Source organism: Phaethon aethereus (genome assembly GCF_964289735.1).
Source record: "Phaethon aethereus genome assembly, chromosome: 5".
In the NCBI taxonomy this organism is placed as follows: Eukaryota; Metazoa; Chordata; class Aves; order Phaethontiformes; family Phaethontidae; genus Phaethon; species Phaethon aethereus.
In genome coordinates, this window is record NC_138579.1 from 14,582,339 (window position 1) to 14,600,162 (window position 17,824).

Consider the following 17,824-nt stretch of genomic DNA (forward strand, 5'->3'; position numbering starts at 1 on the left):
GAGCCCACATCTGTTGGCACAGCCCTTTCTTCTCTGGGACAACACTGGGTGGAGGAGTCTGGTTGTAGAATCACAGAACGGTTTGGGTTGGAAGGGACCTTTGAAGATCATCTAGTCCAAGCCCCCTGCCATGGGCAGGGACACCTTTCACTAGATCAGGTTGCTCAAAGCCTCATCCAACCCGACCTTGAAGACTTCTAGGGATGGGACATCCACACCTTCTCTGAGCAACCTGTTCCAGTGCCTCACCACCCTCATCATAAAAAATTTATTCTTTATACATAATCTATAATCTACCCTTTTCAGTTTAAATGGTTACTCCTTGTTCCATCACTACAAGTCCTGGTAAAAAGTCCCGCTCTGTCTTCATAGGCCCCCTTTAGCTCCTGGAAGGCTGCAATAAGGTCTCCCCGGAGCCTTCTCTTCTCCAGGGCGCACAGCCCCAGCTCTCAGCCTGCCCTCACAGGAGGGGTGTTGCAGGCGTTTCACCCCAGTTAAAGGGAGGGACCCCCTGCGAAGGCCTCACGCCACCGGCTCCGCAGGCGTCCCAACCACCAGCGCCCCGGGATGCCTCACCCAAAAAGCAAGACACCCCTGGCAAGCCAGCCCCCCTGCACCACCAGGACAACCCTGGGGATGCCCCGCAGGAGGGATACTCTCCCCCCCCCGCCCCGCCTCCCCAGCCTCCCAAATTTCTTTCTGCCTTTATTTCTGGCTAACTCCCCAGAGGCAGCTGCAAAACAGAAGGGAAGGGGTTGGGGGCGGCCCGGCCCCCCCGCCATGACCGGCAGGCCCACCCCCGTCCCGCCCTTTGCCCGGAGCCGCCCCGAGGCGGCGGCCAGTGGCTGCGGGCGGCGGGGGGGCGTTGTCCCGCCGCCCGCCCCCCCGGGGGCGCGGCCCGGCCCCTCCGCGCCGGGGGGCGGGCGGTAGAAAGGGCGGGCGGCGGCGCGGGCGGTGGCAGTGCGCGGAGCGGCAGCGCGCAAGGGCCGGGCCCTGCCGGGGACGGAGGGTGCCAGCATGGCTCTGGATTTCCTCGCGGGATGCGTCGGCGGTGAGCAGCGGGGGCTGCCGAGCAAAAATTAAAAGAAAGAAAAGGGGGGAGGGGAAGGGGAAAGAAAAAGGGAACGGGGAGAAAGGAAAATAAAGGAGGGGAAAAGAAAAGGGGGGGGAAGGATAAAAGGGAGGGGAAAGGGGGAGGGGAGGAGGAAATTTAACAAAAAAGAGGAGAGAAAAAAAAGGGGGAGGGAAAAGGGGTGGGGGGAGCTGGGCGCGGCTCTTGTATTTTGGATTGCTTCGGGCGGGGGGCGGTGAGAGCGGCCGCCCCGCTGCAGGTGGGGGCAGAGCGCGGGGGCGGCGCGGAGGGGACGGGGTCGGGGGCTCCCGCAGGTGGGAGGAAGGGGCTGGGAGCAGCGGCTGGGCTGGGGGGGACACGCTTTCCCGGGGACAGCAAGCGGCAGCAGCAGGCTCGGGAGCCCCGCTGGCCTGAAAATAGCGGTAGCGGAGAGCCTCGGCGTGAAGAGGAGGAGAGAATACGTGTGCTCGTCCCTGCGCATCTGCTTAGGGCCTTCCTTCTTCTATTTTTAGCAGTTGTTGTGTTCAGGAGATTTATTCTCGCGTCTTTTCAGTTATTTGCGTTTGCTGTTCTCCTTGCCAACCTGGCAAAGAGGTTTGTGTTTTGTTTTTTTTTTTTTCCCCAGCCTCTCTCTGACTTCATCCTAGTGATCCTTGCCTTGCCAGGGATCCCGCATGGTCAGCTGTGCCGCTGGTCTTTTCATGCCGAGCACCGCGCACATCGCTATTTTTTGTGACTTGGACTATCTTGCTGCTGTGCTGGCCTTGAACAACCTGGACCGCAGCATCCTAGAGTGGGCTTTGAGTTTCTGCCATGTATTCTCGGGGCCAGGAAGGGATATTATCTTTTTGCAAATGTGAGGAAATCATAAATGGATTGAACTTCCAGTTTTGGCTCACCCAAGCAGAGAGCTAGAGGATCCCTTGCTTCAGCCAGTACCTGTGTACGTTTCAGTGCAAAATGCACGTGTTCAGATCAGGCGGTATAACTAATAGGTCTGCATGTAACTTCAAGAAAGTCCTTTGACACTAAAATAAAGCAAAGGTTTTTGGTAATGCATGGTCCTTCTGCAGGTGTTACCATCAGATCTGGAAAGGCTGTAGGCAGAGAGCAGGGATTTTCCTCTTCCTCTAGGGAAGTTTCCAGGTTTTCTATGAGCAGCAAGTACCTGAAATACTTCGGAGAAAATCTGCAATTTCTGCCCGCTGGACTTGCCTTAGGCCGAGGCCAGGAAACGCTGCTGAACATCCCATCTGACGCGGCACGCGCTGCAGGCGTGCCCCTCGCCCCCCGCCCGGGGCTCAGAAGCTGGCGGGAGCGTAAGGTACCGAGTACTGGCCTGAAGGACTGAACTGTAGCACTCTCATCTTCTGACTTGATAGGATGCTGGTTAGCTGGCCTACCAGTAACGCCGCGCACTGACCCTCCGGCTGGGGGTCCCGCTCGGGCTTCAGTAGCCCCAGGCCCAAGAAGAAAGAAAACTGAGTCATAACCACGGCATTTGTTTTGTTCCAGGTGCTGCCGGAGTGCTGGTAGGACACCCATTTGACACTGTTAAGGTGGGTTGATTATGAAATACCTTTGTCTCTGGGTAGAAAACGTGAAGTTTTTCCAAGGAGTGGGTGAGGAAGAAAAATCCCCAGACACTGTAGGAGCATAAATCTGTGCTTGAAAGCTTGGAGCAAATCTCCTCAACTACTGTTTATAGATTTGCAGTCTCCAGCTCTTCAGCTGTAAAAAGATTCTTTGTGGGTATGATTCAACCCAGTAACATGACAAACATTGGCCTAAACTACAAGTTCATCAGTGCAGTAGCAACGTCGTATTTGAATATACAGTCTTAGATTTACCTTAATTTTGTTCTAAGCTTGCTCCTCTGCAGCTGTTCATTGCCAACTGCTAAAACCGCCTCTCCCTGCGTTTGTAATTCAAACCTACTTTGTTACTAGGTTGAAAATTTGTGGTTTGTTGCCCCCTCAAGCTCTGCTACTTACTCCTCAAGCATTAATTTGTTACACTAGCCAAAGGGTGTAAGTGGATAAAAACCCACAGCATGGAGCTTCTCTGGGGCCTTTTTCCTCCCTTTAAGTATTATTATGTATTTTTATAACTTTCCAAGTTAAAATTGATTTTCTGATAGTCACTTAGTTGTACATATTATGCATACTGAGGGTAGCTAAGACCTGTTCAAAGATAAGGTTTGAAATCTCCTGGAGCCAGGACTCCCAGGGGTCCACGCCCAGTTTTCAGAATGGGATGACAACTTAAATCACTTTTTGGCAGCCTTATCCAAAGTCTCGCACTGGAAGACTAGAAGAAGGGATGCCAATATAGCCCCTGCTAAATTAATACATCAGATCACTTGACTGCAGCAGACGGCATGCCACCCGCTAGAGCTATATTTGGGATACCTCTACTTTGCTGAATTTAGGTATGCAAAGGGCTGATGGTGTTACCGAGGTCATCACCATATTCTGTGTTCTAGCATATGTTGAATTCAACAGAGATTTTCCTAGCTAGGGGATATTAGTCCTTGCCAGTGAAGTGCAAGCTCAAATAGTAAAAATCTGTACCTATATTTCTCAGACTGTGGTAAATTTGACTGTTAAGCAGCTGGGTTGAATTCTAGTATATATTTTCAGGAACGGTATTATCCAGACGTGCACAGTTTTTTATGGTGGTACAGGGGCAGCTGGCTTTTTCTTTCACCCCCATCCTGCCGAGTTTTACGTGCTCAACTTAAGGTGATGGGTCATTTCACCGAAGTCAGCAAAACTGCTAAAATTCTACACTCCGACTAGTCTAAGTTAAGCACGTGTGGGGTGTCTTTTTGTTTTAAAGTGGAACAGCTTCTAGTGTATGAAACTAAATATTTAAAGTGTCTGCAAAACTGGGGCTCCCGTGCTAGTTCTAACAGATGTATGAATGCAAAGTATGTGTTGGCTTTAGAAAAAGCATCTTGCTTTACAGTGGAGTAAAATAGCTTGTTTATGGATGACTTTAAATGTTTTATGAAATCCAGTGTGGCACTCTGTATTTTCATACCCATTAGAAGGTGATATAAGCATTTATCTATTTTTTGCTAGAGAAAATACTAATGTTTGTGTTATTAGCTGGCATAGTCACCTCTGTATGTGGGAAAACTAACACTATAGTCTTTAAAAAAAAAAATTGCATAACTTGTTTTGTATGTATGTGTGTTAAGAATTAACCCTTTTTGTAGTTCTGCAGTGTTTAAAGGGCTAGCTGGTAGCCACCTTAGACTGTAAGTTTTTAATATAACTGAACAATGGGAAACCTGCTTAGATAAGCCAGAATTTTACTTCTGTCTTGCCTTTTAAGCTCTTTTTTTGGCCAGTGATCATGTTTCACAAAGTGGGGAGGGGGACGGTGGGACACACAGGGAGAGATTAAGCCGGTGAAGTCGCCCTGCGAAACCCACAACTGAGCTGATCTCAGAACTGGCAAACTCCTTATCCCTGGTTTGTTGATGTAATGTATAAAATTGCTTTTTTGCTTTTAACTGCCTTTACTTTCTGAGCTAGGGGCTGTCTTCATTAACAGCAAAAGTGTTACTTTGTTGTAGATGACAGATAAGCCTCATCACGGGAGAGTTACCTAGTAAGTATAGCCCAGGTGAACACTTCTGTTTCTCTCAGTCTTAATTTATTCCCAAATGTGTTAGTTCAAATAAAGATCTGAAAGACTTATGAAGCTTTTTTTCCTTTTTAGTTTTAAACTGATATGTCCCTCTTCTACAGCTATGGCATGGAGGGAGCGGGGTTTAAATATCCCTTTTTTTTTTTAATGTAAAGTCTTATTCTGAACCTTCTTTCTGGTATGAATTTCTGGCTGTATACGCTTCCACACACAGTGGCTCAAAAACTGAATCTCAGGCACACTGTTATTGAGGTCTTACCCACTACATAGCCTTGGAGCACATTTTCATTGCTCAAACTTCTAAATCACTTATTTTGCACGTGATTAAATATTTGAACTGTTTTGGGGGTGTGGTGGGTGTTTTTTTTTATGCTTAGTCTTGGGCACTTTTATGCAAGTCTTTAGTGATGTGAAATTACAGTGTGTAGCATTGGACCTAAAACCTTAGTAACTGAGGTTTCAAATAAGAAGCAAGAATGAATGTCATGCAATGAATAGAGTAGAGGGTTAAACTTTGCACATGATTAATCCTTCCTATAGTTGTACACACTAAATAAGAGCTTGTTGAATATGGCATTAATATCCATAAATAAAGTTTCATATACATTCACAGTGCCTGACCTGGCAGTTTGCTAGTGGGGGTGCCCCTGTGTGGTCATCACTGTGCTCAAATAAGAGATGTTTTTCATTCCTAGGCCTGGAGTGTCAGTACTGAACTTTCTAAATATTTTATCTTACAACAAGGCTTAATCGGTCTATATTTCACCAATTATTTAGATAAAAATGGTGGGAGCTGTATGCCACTAGCAAATTCAACCTATACACAAAATATGACTAATTCCAAACTACTAAAGGCAAACGTGTAAGTTAGAGATTTCCTAAGCTGCAACTCTCCCAAAGTCCATACATGCAGAAGTCCCCTAACTTCAGAGATGGGGTTTGAAACAATAGCAGTAAGTTATAAATGGAGTAAAACCTTTGTTTTTGTGCAATTCTGACAGCTTGTTAAGATTTACGACTTTGTGGGTCTGTTTCTTGAGCAGTTTTAACAATCTGCCTGCCCTCCAAATGTCACTTTGAGTAACAAAGGATTTATTTTCTTTGAATCCTACTATAAGCCGACTTTTAACTCTTAAGAAGTTTTAAAACCCTGTTTCTTCTTGGAAGACCTGAAGTGATCTCGGCTTCCCAGTCTGGTTAGCATACACTAACATGTATCTTAAAAAGACACCGAAAACTAAAGTTTTGATTTATAAAACATAAAATGACATGTTGTAGGAATATAAAAAATAGTGAAATTGTAAATATTTTTTTTTCCTCAAAGAAAGCTAACCTGAATATAGAATTTAGGCAAACCATGTCCCCAAATCCTTTTTTTTTTTTTTAAGGCCTACATCATCTTACAGGTCTTGTGGTGGTGTTTACTATTACCTTAAGCGAACAGGGGTAAAAAGATTTTGCAGTTAGGAATCTCCCATGTAGACCTGATAATCTCTGATTCTGAACAGAAGAAAAGTCTCGAAGCTTTTTGCCCTGGAGTTGCAGCAGCAGCATTACATGGTTGATAAGCATCTTTTCTGGGGAACACTGCAGCCCTCCATGCTGGAGATCAAAGACAGATTTCCAACTTCCCCAATCCAGTGAAACCAATTTATTGAGTTTATTGCAGTGTAGGGTTTTGCACGAACAAGGTAGCTTTGAGGCTTTTTTTGTTTTGTTTGAAGTTTGTTGAGGACAAATTAGCAGGAAAAACTGAACTGGACTGTCCCAGTAGAAGTTAAAAAAATGTCTGGGCAATGGGCCTGCCTGCTAATGTCACCAGTTACGGTAGCTTCTGTCTGTCCAGCAGAACATACTATTCCAGTTTCAGAAAAGCTAACTGATTGCTAACATTAAAGGTTTGAAACAGCCACACCCTCACAAATTGTTTGCATTTAGCAAGTTTAAAAAAAATCAGACTAAAATTTAAAAAGAATAAGTGGCTTTTTATTCTTTCCTTATGTAACGTAAGACATCTTAAGAGTCTCTGCCCAGCTACCCTCTGAAAAAAAAAATAAGATCTCAGTGAAGGGTCCAAACTCTGGTAGCCAGAAACACTATGGGTGGTGGTGTTGAAAGTTTCCATCCCTTTACAATTATCCTTATTTCATGCTTGATTTGTAAATATATTTTTATAAAATTTCATCAGGTTTGTACAGATACTCCGTAGTGTGAAGAGAAGGATTCTTAGCAGCTAAAGAAAGTTTATTGTAGCCAGTACTGGACAACTTCAATCTGACATTCTAGATAATTGTACCCTGTTGTGAATGTTAGAAAAAACAGTATGTGAAAGTACAAGAAGTTAATAATCCTCCTCCCTTCATGTTTTCACCAAAAAATAAATTCAGAACACTTACACAATATTTTTAAGTTATCTTGCCACATATGGCATTCCAGTGTTCAGCCTGTGCTCTTGCATATACATTGCTATAGCAAATCTCCATATATGCACAAGACACTAGTTTACCAATTCGGCTGCTCTTGATGTACAAATCAGTATCTCATACAACTTTTTATAGGTTCGTCTACAAGTTCAAAATGTAGAGAAACCTCTCTACCGTGGGACCTTCCATTGCTTTCAGTCCATCATAAAGCAAGAATCTGTAAGTACAAAATTAATTCTTTGCATATTTTGTATTGTTATGTATCTTGTATCAGAAGGGTGGCAAAGCTGTTAAAAGAACAGTACAAATATTGGAAATAAGGAGAAAAGCGTTACTCTGAACCTCACCTGACCACAGGGCAGATATTGCAGTAAGAAGTTTGCCAGAAACTTTATGAAGATCACAAAGTTGAAAGTTGATATTTTGAAGATAACTTTTAAAATTAGATGAGTTATTTGAATAGCTAATTTTGCTTGGATTCTTGGAATCTGAGCAATGAGTGAAGAAATTGGTGAGGTTTTTCTTCTGCTGAAGCTTTAAGACTGCAAGTAAAAGGGTGGCTTTAGACCTCTAGCTACCTAAAAAATAAAGTATAAAACTTACCAGAAAACTTTTCTCTGGATGGACTATGATTACTTTCTGGATGTGTTCAACTACATATTTGTACAGCTAAATATGTTTAGATGTTTGTGTCGTAGGCAGCAATGAAATTATTGTTAACACAGTAAGACAGTACTGATCTTCTGGCCACTGTTAGAAAGTTTGGGCATAAGGGAGAGCCAGAACGGCCATCTTCTGCACCGTTTCGGGAGGCTGTCACCACCACTGTTAAAAAGGGATTTTCCTTCCTTCTTCCATTAGGCTTTTGGACTCTATAAAGGTATTGGGTCACCAATGATGGGACTTACCTTCATTAACGCGCTTGTGTTCGGTGTACAAGGAAACACGCTTCGCGCTCTTGGAAAAGACACTCCTCTAAACCAGTTCCTTGCAGGGTCAGCGGCAGGGGCTATCCAGTGCATCATCTGCTGTCCCATGGAGTTGGCAAAGACAAGAATGCAGCTTCAAGGAACAGGTGAATACAAACTAAAAATGAAGAACTACAAAAATTCCCTGGATTGTTTGATCAAAATCTATCGAAAGGAAGGGCTGAGGGGTATCAACAGGGGCATGGTCTCTACATTCATAAGAGAGACTCCAAGCTTTGGCTTTTACTTCCTGACCTATGACTGCATGACCAGGTATTTAGGCTGCGAAGCTGAAGACAGTTATGTTATTCCCAAACTGCTGTTTTCCGGGGGGATGTCAGGAATCGTGTCCTGGCTCTCAACCTATCCTGTGGATGTCATCAAGTCCCGGCTTCAGGCCGATGGGGTCGGAGGCATTACACAATACAACGGCATTTTAGACTGTGTCCGAAAGAGTTACCACGAAGAAGGCTGGAGGGTGTTCACAAGAGGTCTTACTTCCACACTGCTCCGTGCTTTTCCTGTCAACGCAGCTACCTTTGCTACCGTCACTGTGTTCCTAATGTACATGAGATCAGACGACAACCTTCGTGAATGTGAACCAGGTCCAGTAATCCAGCAGCCTTCCAGTTTGTGAACGTTACCTCTTTGTTCTCCTCATCCAAAGCCCAGCTGTTTGGATTTTTTAAAACGTAAATACCTGACCCACAGAAGTGGTGTAAACATATGCTATCTGTATAAAGAATTCCTAAACGTGTCAGATTAGGATTTCATCTCATTACCTGTATAAACAGCATATTGCCTTATTAAGGACTTCATACCTAGTAGTATCCAAGTAAGATGGGGACCTGCCTTTAGAAAGTACTGTACAGTTACTGTTGCGGCTCCAGAAGAGGATCTGGAGAATGTTGTACCAGAAATCAGGTTTTCTTCCGCTCGTGTTCTGAATGGCTGAGTTAAGTTGAACGCAGAAATCTTTTTCTGAAAAGAAATGCTCTCTTTGTATGTAACAGGAGTAAGTATAGCCCTCTAAAGTGAAGTAGGGGGAGGAAATCAAGTGTTGGAGGCATTTTGCAGGTAACCCTGAACTGTTTTAAGACATGCACTAGCATTCAGCTAGCCTTATGTTTTACTTTTCCTCTGCTTTTATATGTCAGTGGGTTTAGTAGCAACTTTGTTCACACTGGTTTGCTAAAAAATAAAAAAAAAATTGTTCCTAAGCTACTCCCTTACCTTTCAGCTTTGAATAAATATCTTAAGCACAGAGTTAGCATCTGTACTCATATGCGCTTGTTCCTTTAAATCTCAAGGCTTGTAAGGATTTACGGGAACTCAAATTTAGTAAAACTGATGCTACTGGCCTTCACCTCTTTCTTATTTGGTGGGTGCACAGATTGTATTGATTAGATTCAGCCCAAGTAGACATTGTTCTCTGAAGTTAATGCACCTTTTCCACCGCTTCTCCCAACATATCCCGTAGCAGCCAGTGATGTACAGAAGTCAAAGTCCTACCTGTGGTATTGCACAAAATGTTCATGGGTGCAATGTTAGCTTAGCAGCTTGAAGTACTGTAGAAATAAGTATGTCTGTAGAACTGGAGGTTTCATACCTTTCCAGAAAATAGGGGTGTAAGTGTCTGAAATGGCTGGTGTTCAAAACAGCTGCATTATGATTTTAAACAATACTGATTTTCATGTATTCAGTTACAGTGCTACTGAAAAAAAGACTGAAAAAGGTTTTGGAGAATTTTCTTGTTACGTTAATCCGCTGTGATTTTTTTTTTTCTAGCAGTCTGTTCAAGAGGGATTGCATTAGTCAAAGAGCTATAAACAGTTACTTAATATTTGGAATAAGAACTACACATATTTGACACAAATAGCCAGGAAGAAAGAGTGCATGTATGTGAGGAATGTATCAAATGTATCAAACTAGTTCAGTAAGTACAACTGTTACGCTTTTGGTTGGGACAAGTGCAATATGTGTTTAATTTATATGAATTTTCTAAAGAAACCTTATTTCATAGCATTTTGCACTGTAACAAAATATGCTGGAGAAACCTGTAAAACTGGTATGTCTTTTTATACCTTGGAGGTATGTTGGATGTTTTAGTGCCTACTTGCACTGAGATTCAAATTGAATGTTAAATCTGTCTACTAAGCTGCATATGCACAACAACTCACAGCAAAGACCATTTACACCTTTGTACAATAGTCTGTAATTATTGTATATAAAATTGAGGGAATAAATTTTTTAAAAATTTTGACTTCGGTTTGTTAAAGTTTCTTACGCAGTTGCTTCCTTGTGTTAAATCTACCTTGAGAGGGTGGGGTTTCTGACTTTTGCCTGAAGAAGCTTGTTCCTCATCTGCCTTCCATGCACCACCAGGAAGGGCAGTGCCTTGCTCTGGCTTAGAGTGTGTCAAGCAGTTCATTGAAGCAAAGAAGGGAAGTTGCCTGAGCTTGCATCTTCAAACTGATCTTTTCACCAAGTACCTCGCTTGAAGATACTATAGCTGCTAAGAGAACAATCCTGCTTTTAAAGCCAAAGAGCTGTTAGCATGCTTGGACCCTTCATGTTCTGCATTCATTTGGTTTAAGCAGTGCTCACCAGCACCAAGGCTGCAGAAGACAAGTCTAGGGTCCCTGCAGAGTCACATTAGTATCAAGTACCAGGTCTGCCAACAGCACTGTTCATACCTGAATCAGAATAATGCTTGGCTCAAAGATACACAAGTTCAGCAAAAAGCTTTGTAGGTTGTAGTTCTTGGTTTTAGACAGTGCAATTAGTCCACAGAGCATCAATATTCCAAATAAAAATCCACAGAGGAAAAGCAGGAAGACATGTGTTATGACCTGTGAAAAAGATCTCATTGCTGATGAGAGGTTATTTCAGGTACTGGCTCCACTAATCCATCTTCTTAAAGGGTAGATACACGTGACTGAGCATCAGCTTGCTAGATCAGGAAAGGCTACCACTTCAACTAACCATGACCAGGGCCAGTTCCAGTCAAGCACCTCGTGTTCTCTCAGTAGGAGCAACAACACTGAACTATGGCACAGAAACAAATACTTGGAATAAGCAAACAGTGTCTCCCTAGGAGATACTACTATCATTAAATCAGGAAGGGCTACACAATGTTTTACTTGCAGTATTTACTAAAACACTCTCTCCAGAAATTCATCCATCTGGAACTTAAAAGTAACAATCAGTAGCAGACACCAGAGGCTACTCAACAAGCCTACAAGAAGAGGGTAAAAACCAGCTTTCAACCTAGTCTGATGTCAGCTGCCTGAAATCTGCAACTCCTAACTATAGTACCAAGCTAGACCATAGCCTCAGCCTTTTTAAACATGATTCAGTTCCTTCCTGCTAAATTTTTGATATGTCAGCCAGTTCACCCAGGTCAGACAGCACTGTATTCTGCCTCCCCAGATCCTCCTTCCCACAGCATCATCGATACTGGGTAGGAGATGCTCTATTAATACCCCAACAACCAAAGGGAGTAAGGTGGTAAAACTCACTGAAAGCAAAATCCACCTACTATCAAGCCCCCATACTCTATTCTTTCTTAGGACTTTCTTATGCTGCTGGATGGCTCGCACCAGTGTTACAAGCTGTAGTCACAAATATGCTCAATTAGGACGAGATGAAAAAAAGCACCCAGGTACAACCCTTCCAACTTTAAAAAAGTTGTTATAGTAAAAGTACTGGAGTGAAATTGGGGGGCGGGGGGGGTGTTGCCCTCTCTTCCTTGCCTTTCTCTGCATATTGCTTTTTTACAGCTCGCGTGAAAAAGCAGCAAGACATTCAAGGGATGAAAACCTGTCCATTGCAGGTGCAGGACAGGTAGCATACTGGGAAAGGTACTAAGATGCAAGTATAAGAAGTTGACTTTGCAGAGATGTGTTTGTTCTGCGAGATTAAATACATTTACTATTATGCTGGAAAACAGGTGTTAACAGCTTTTACTAGCCAGGCTTTTCATCGGTGGATAGTTAAAGAACAACTTAAAACTCAGAAGTGTGCCAAACACCATTACATTAGCAGAAGGTGCAATTAAACCCCTCTTCTGCCAGAAAAACAGCCAGAGAAAATAGAAGCTTACCCAAGGCAATGTGCCACATCAAACACCACAGCCATGGAGACAGATGAAGGATCTAAGGGACCATATGCCTCTGGGAAGCACAGCAAGAGTAGGGAAACGGAGAACTTGCTGGGCCAAACCTAGTGGAGATATACTTTGAAATCATGAGGAAGCAAAATGCTTCTTTCAATATTCAGGAATTCCAGTATGTTCACAGGCAGCAGGGGAGGAAGGCAGAGGAAAAGCAGCCATTTCATCCTCTCAGTGCAACTGTTTTGCAATTTTTGTACTAGTGTCCTCACTGATTACAAAAATGGTTATCACTAACAGGAAAAAGAGGTACTAGTGACATAATATGCACAATAATACATATGATATACAGTAAAAGCTTGTCTACTTATAGTTTATTATCAGTTTTAACTGATTTAACCTAGACTGTCATTTTAAGCTATACGGTTTCATCAATAAATTGAAAGCAAGCAAGGCAAGGTCTGCAGTGAAAAATAACACCCTATACATTGATATAATTGGAAGAAAGGCAAGTTTAACATTCACAAAACATTCTTGAGGTCTATAAAATTTTACATCTAAACAGCTAAATTGCTTCTTTGTATTATTCACTATTATTACTTATACTTTATTATGACTGCTTTTTCTTACTGAAAGTAAGCCCCCATATTTTTTTCGTATTTTTTACTAACAGTAAAATAGAGTTGTACCATTTCAATCACATCCATGTGTCAATCGATAAAATACTAAAATCATAATGAAGCTTGACCTCATGGTCTGCACTGTTTGCTAAACATGTCAAAACAGGACAAATTGTTGCTAGACTAATTTGACTTGGCTAGACTAAAGTTGATATGAAAGAAAATTAGTATTCTTTTTCTAGGACCTGATCTAGTTGTCTTAAGCAGAGATTTATCCCAGATCAGGTATACTCAAGTGTTGCAATCAATCAGGCCACATACCTTCTTCCTTGTGCACTGATGTATTTCAGATAAGGAAGAATCTACAACAGGTAATGTTCAAAACAGGCTAGTAATAAAGTTCAAGTTTTTTAACTGCAATTAAAGGAGGTAAGAGAAAAAATAACTCCCTCACCCTTAATTTCCTCCAGAGAGATACCTGCTTCCCTGCCAGCTCATAACTGAAGAGACAGTACATTTACATTTCACACTCTGGAAAAAATGAAGATGAAATCCCCTATCCCTAATCTATGCAAGAGGAAAGAATAAAACCAACCAAACAAAAAAAACACACAAGAGGAAAACCTGAAGACCTGTCATAGTATTATCCCTCACAATCCATTTCCAAACCATAAACATTTGCATGCCCTTTCAAGCTATGGGAGTCACTGAATTCATATAAATCCCTTGGAGGTTCAGTCAAAGCACCGTTTATGACTGAAGACTGAAGGATTCCATATCCAAAGGCTGAATCTCCTGTTTTGCTGAGAAAAAAATACATGTGTTGAAAAGTAAGTCAAAACGTAAGATGCATGATGACCCACATGTGAGAGAGACAAACTTTGCAAGCCAAAATTGCAACTGGCAACGTTAGTGAGGTCTTTGGCAACCATCTTGCAGCTCTGAAGGACACCTCACTTTATGAACCCTTAAATCAAAACACTGACTAGTAAGACAGGGTTTTCTACAGATTCGTCTTGCAATTTCTGAGATGAGCTTTAGCTGACATACATTAGGACATACCCAGTCACCAAGCTTTTTTTGTGTATGGATTTTCCCCTATTTAACAAGCAGTCCATCTTATGTCTCAGTCTTTATCTGCTCTATGATTTATCTCAAAAATATACCTGTTATTCACAAACAGCAGCCCTCTGAAATACACCTTTACTGTGGACCTGCTCCAGAGAGAGCCAGTTCCCTCAAAATCTTTTATTCCCTACAGAGCAGCAGTGCAGGACTCCCTGGCACAACATACGTCCTGCAGTCTCTGCAATGGCCTTGCAAACAAGGTGAGCAGCAACACATTGAAGTGAAGGAAAGACAAATGGCGAGGCCCTAACTGCCTCATGTGAGCTTAGACTTCTTCAGAAGCCACTGCTGGAGTGCAGCATTGGCATTTTGGCATGTCTATCAGCTAACCAAAACAGCCACTTACAATTGAAAGCACATTCATTAATGCTACATGCCATTAGATTTCCACACTTCTCTTTAAAAAGAGATCTGGTATTAATATTGGATGTATGGATCCCCTAAAAATATACAATCCATACTTGACAATTTTTATTTTTAGTCTTTATTTTCATTTTGCATCGCTTTTTATGAATGCACAAGTACACTTGGGACTCTCAGAAATCAGCACAGAGTTGTACTTACTCACCTGCACTGCACTGTGGGAAACTTGCTCTTTGACACTGGCACTTTCATAGTTTGTCAAGGCCCACTGACCACCACCGGACACCCTACACGAACTTGACCTCACAGGGGCACCCTGACACACTGCTATTCTGTCTGCTGGTCACGCTGTACAAACTGGTAATTCACTGCCATCTCCTGGCAAACTACTATTCAGGACAGATGCTCAGGACATTGACAGATGCTACCTAGTCACCCTTAAACTGACAAGAACACTTAATTGTGGTGGCAAGACAAGCATGCAGAAGTCCCACAAGGACCCCACAGACTCTCTATCCCTTTCCTTCCCTCCCAAAATTGACCAACATTTCTACAGAACTTCAGGCTTGCTCCTGGACAGTTTTCAATTTACACAGGAACCTGGTGAGAGCAGCAGCTCACAAGAGGGATATTACATCCACAGAAGGAATGGTACCCAACCAGCATCCAATCTTAAAGCTTTTCCATTAGGGAAAAAAATAACAGAAGACTTAAAAACCTGAAACTGGAGGTGTCTAAACAACAGTTGCTGCAAGGGATTTTACTCATTTAGCCTATAGCAAAATGGTGTTTTCTGTTGCTTCAGGGGAAGCCAGGACCTGAAAAACTCACATGAACACTTACACCAAATCTGATGTGCTTTCTCCAAAAGGAAATTCAGTATTCTCCAGACCACTGCCAGAGAAACAAAGGGACTGAAAAAAATTCTAAGCAAAACTGCCTCAATGATGTAGGATGACTGTGAATACACATAAATTTGCCTAGGCTGGTTTAATTTAGGCAGAGAGAATGAAACTGAGTAAGGGACTACTGATTAAATTACCTTATAAAATGAAGCTGGTAGCCATGCAAGTGGCATTTAATCATTGCTGTAAAGCCATCTTGACACCATTAGCGTTTTGCAACTTGAAACTAGGTCAGTTCGTTATGATCAAAACGAATACTGAGTCTCCACCATTCTTTTGCCCTGGGACTGCCAAATTAGGCTGAACCTTTTCACTCTTACCAAATACAGCGCTACTTTTTAAACAATTCCATTTACACAGCTACGAATAATTGTTCTAGATCCAAGTCCAACTTTTATTTTTATTCCTGCCTGAAAAATTTATACCAAACACTCAGTTTCAAAATCCACCACAAATTCTGAAGTTTCTGAAGGATTTTTGATTTCTCCATAGCTTTAAGCAATACAGGAACATTAGTGCAGTTACTAAGAAGTCAAAACTTAACAGTGACACAGACATTATTTACTTCCCTCGCCTTCTCAAGCCACTGTAACAGACTTAAGAAAGGTGCTGTACAGATGAAAAACTATTCCAGTGTCATCATTACAGAACAACTGGATCAACCAAAGCCAGTAACAGCTATCACTTGACCGTAACGTTAGGACTTCCTAGGCTGATTTGTCTCGCAGACCTGACAAAAGTACCCCTATTTCTAAATTTCTTCAAAGCATTAAGGGACCACATTACCAAGGGGAAACACCCTTTATCGTCACTGCCGTTTCTCTTCATCTAGCACTTTGAAGACATTAGCTTTCTTCAAACATTTTAAAGCCTCAATAATTTTGCCATTTCTGTTCACTATTTGCTACTTCTGCTTTTTATGTTCTGTGGAATTAGCAGAGGGAAAGGATCTCTGCCTGCCTGTAAAACAGTATTACTGCTAACAAGCTAAGTTGTTAGAATTTATTTAGTATTTGGCTTTGTTGATTAACAATTTCCGACCACTGGGGGTGGGGCAGGGGGAAGTGTCAAATTGCACCACCTTAATTCAACAGTGAACCTCTTCAAAAAGAAGGTAACTAGAATAAAGTGCATGTTCAGCTGAGGTCCTGGCAGTGGAAGGAGTTCTCAGTTCTGTTTCACTAAGAATTTATTCACTTAGCATTTCAAACCTGTACCTGGGCTCCTCCAAAACCCTTTTCAAGTAAAAGAATCTCCAGAAGTAATGGTTTGTTAAGTTCAGTTTGTCCTGTGTTTAAAGCTGGACCTACTGCTATTGGCAGACTACAAATAGACACAGCTGGAAAATTCTATAGTCAGTTCTACCTTTCAGAAAATTGTCCGAGTCCAAAAGGTAACAGCTACAGAATTTGTCTCCTTCTATTTCGACAGCAGAATCAGATAAGCCAATATGAAATGTAAGATCAAATGAGCAGTAGAAGGGGCATGATGAATAAGCACTTAAATCTTCAGCCAGCTTTAAAACCACTGGCTGCATTTCCCCCACCTCTCAGACTCTCCTCTCCTTACCTGAACTTGTTCACAAATTGGTGGTGTAATGCAGGAACTTGTTGACAGTAGGGTGGCAATGGTGGTTTCAAAGTCAACTCTGTTGCTATTCTCAAGGTCTGTAATTTCTTCACTGAAAATCCGTAAGGGAAACTCTGGAATCAACTAAGCATAATGTTTTAAGAACAAGATGTGCCAGTTATACTTTAAAAGCTTAAATAACTTACAGAAGCTGCTCAATGCAAGTATTTATTCATACCCAATATGTAATTACCTAGTTACAAAGCAAAATCTTTCATGCTACTTACACTCAGGAGTGTATTGAATGCTACTGATCTGAGGCCTAGATGAAAGTTTTCAGATCTTTCTCCTTAATCAGATGCAATATAACTAGGGACAATACAAGCTTCAATTCACAGTTAATCCTCAAATCAATATTTAACATATATAATTTAGTCTCAAATGTATGTTCAAGGATGAAGTACTGACACCATCAAGGAAGCTCTTTACCTTTGAGTTCAGTAAAATGGGTACCACTTTATGACACAGGAAAGCAAACTTCTGCGCAAGCCTAACACCATCATATATATCATTTAAGAAAAAAAATGTAAGGTCCATTAGAACTAGACTGAACTGATTTTATTTCCTTCCAAAAAGAATAGACACTAATTTAACTGTATACAGAATTTAATTTAACTATAACTATACAAGTTTCAGCATATTGTCCTGCTCAAGAACTCCTTATATTAAAAAAATACTGCCAAAATTCTAATGCATACTTTACAATTAAATGTCCCATCTTTCTCTCTGCCCCTAATAACCTCAGACTAGAGCTGCAGTGTTCAGATTAACGTATGTTCAGATGAAAATTCCCTTGGTCTTAAGCATAGTTTCCTTATTACCCATGTTTTTTCCACTACCACCAAAACTGGACTCAAAAGTAAGTTTCATAGTATTAGCCATGAAAAATTTTATGAACTTTGTAAGAACAGAATTCAGAAAAATATTAACAACAGTTTTTAC

The 17,824-nt window shown here is 41.8% G+C and overlaps 1 protein-coding gene across 1 annotated transcript; it reads left to right on the forward strand.

The window, feature by feature from the left end:
- Positions 1-1,017: 1,017 nt before the first annotated feature.
- On the forward strand, positions 1,018-8,760 carry SLC25A29 (solute carrier family 25 member 29; the record flags this gene model as incomplete). The annotated part of the gene is made up of 4 exons (XM_082000992.1): positions 1,018-1,051; positions 2,588-2,631; positions 7,291-7,374; positions 8,017-8,760. 4 exons carry the CDS (start codon positions 1,018-1,020, stop codon positions 8,758-8,760), a joined length of 906 nt encoding a protein of 301 aa, XP_081857118.1.
- Between the last annotated feature and the right edge of the window lie 9,064 nt (positions 8,761-17,824).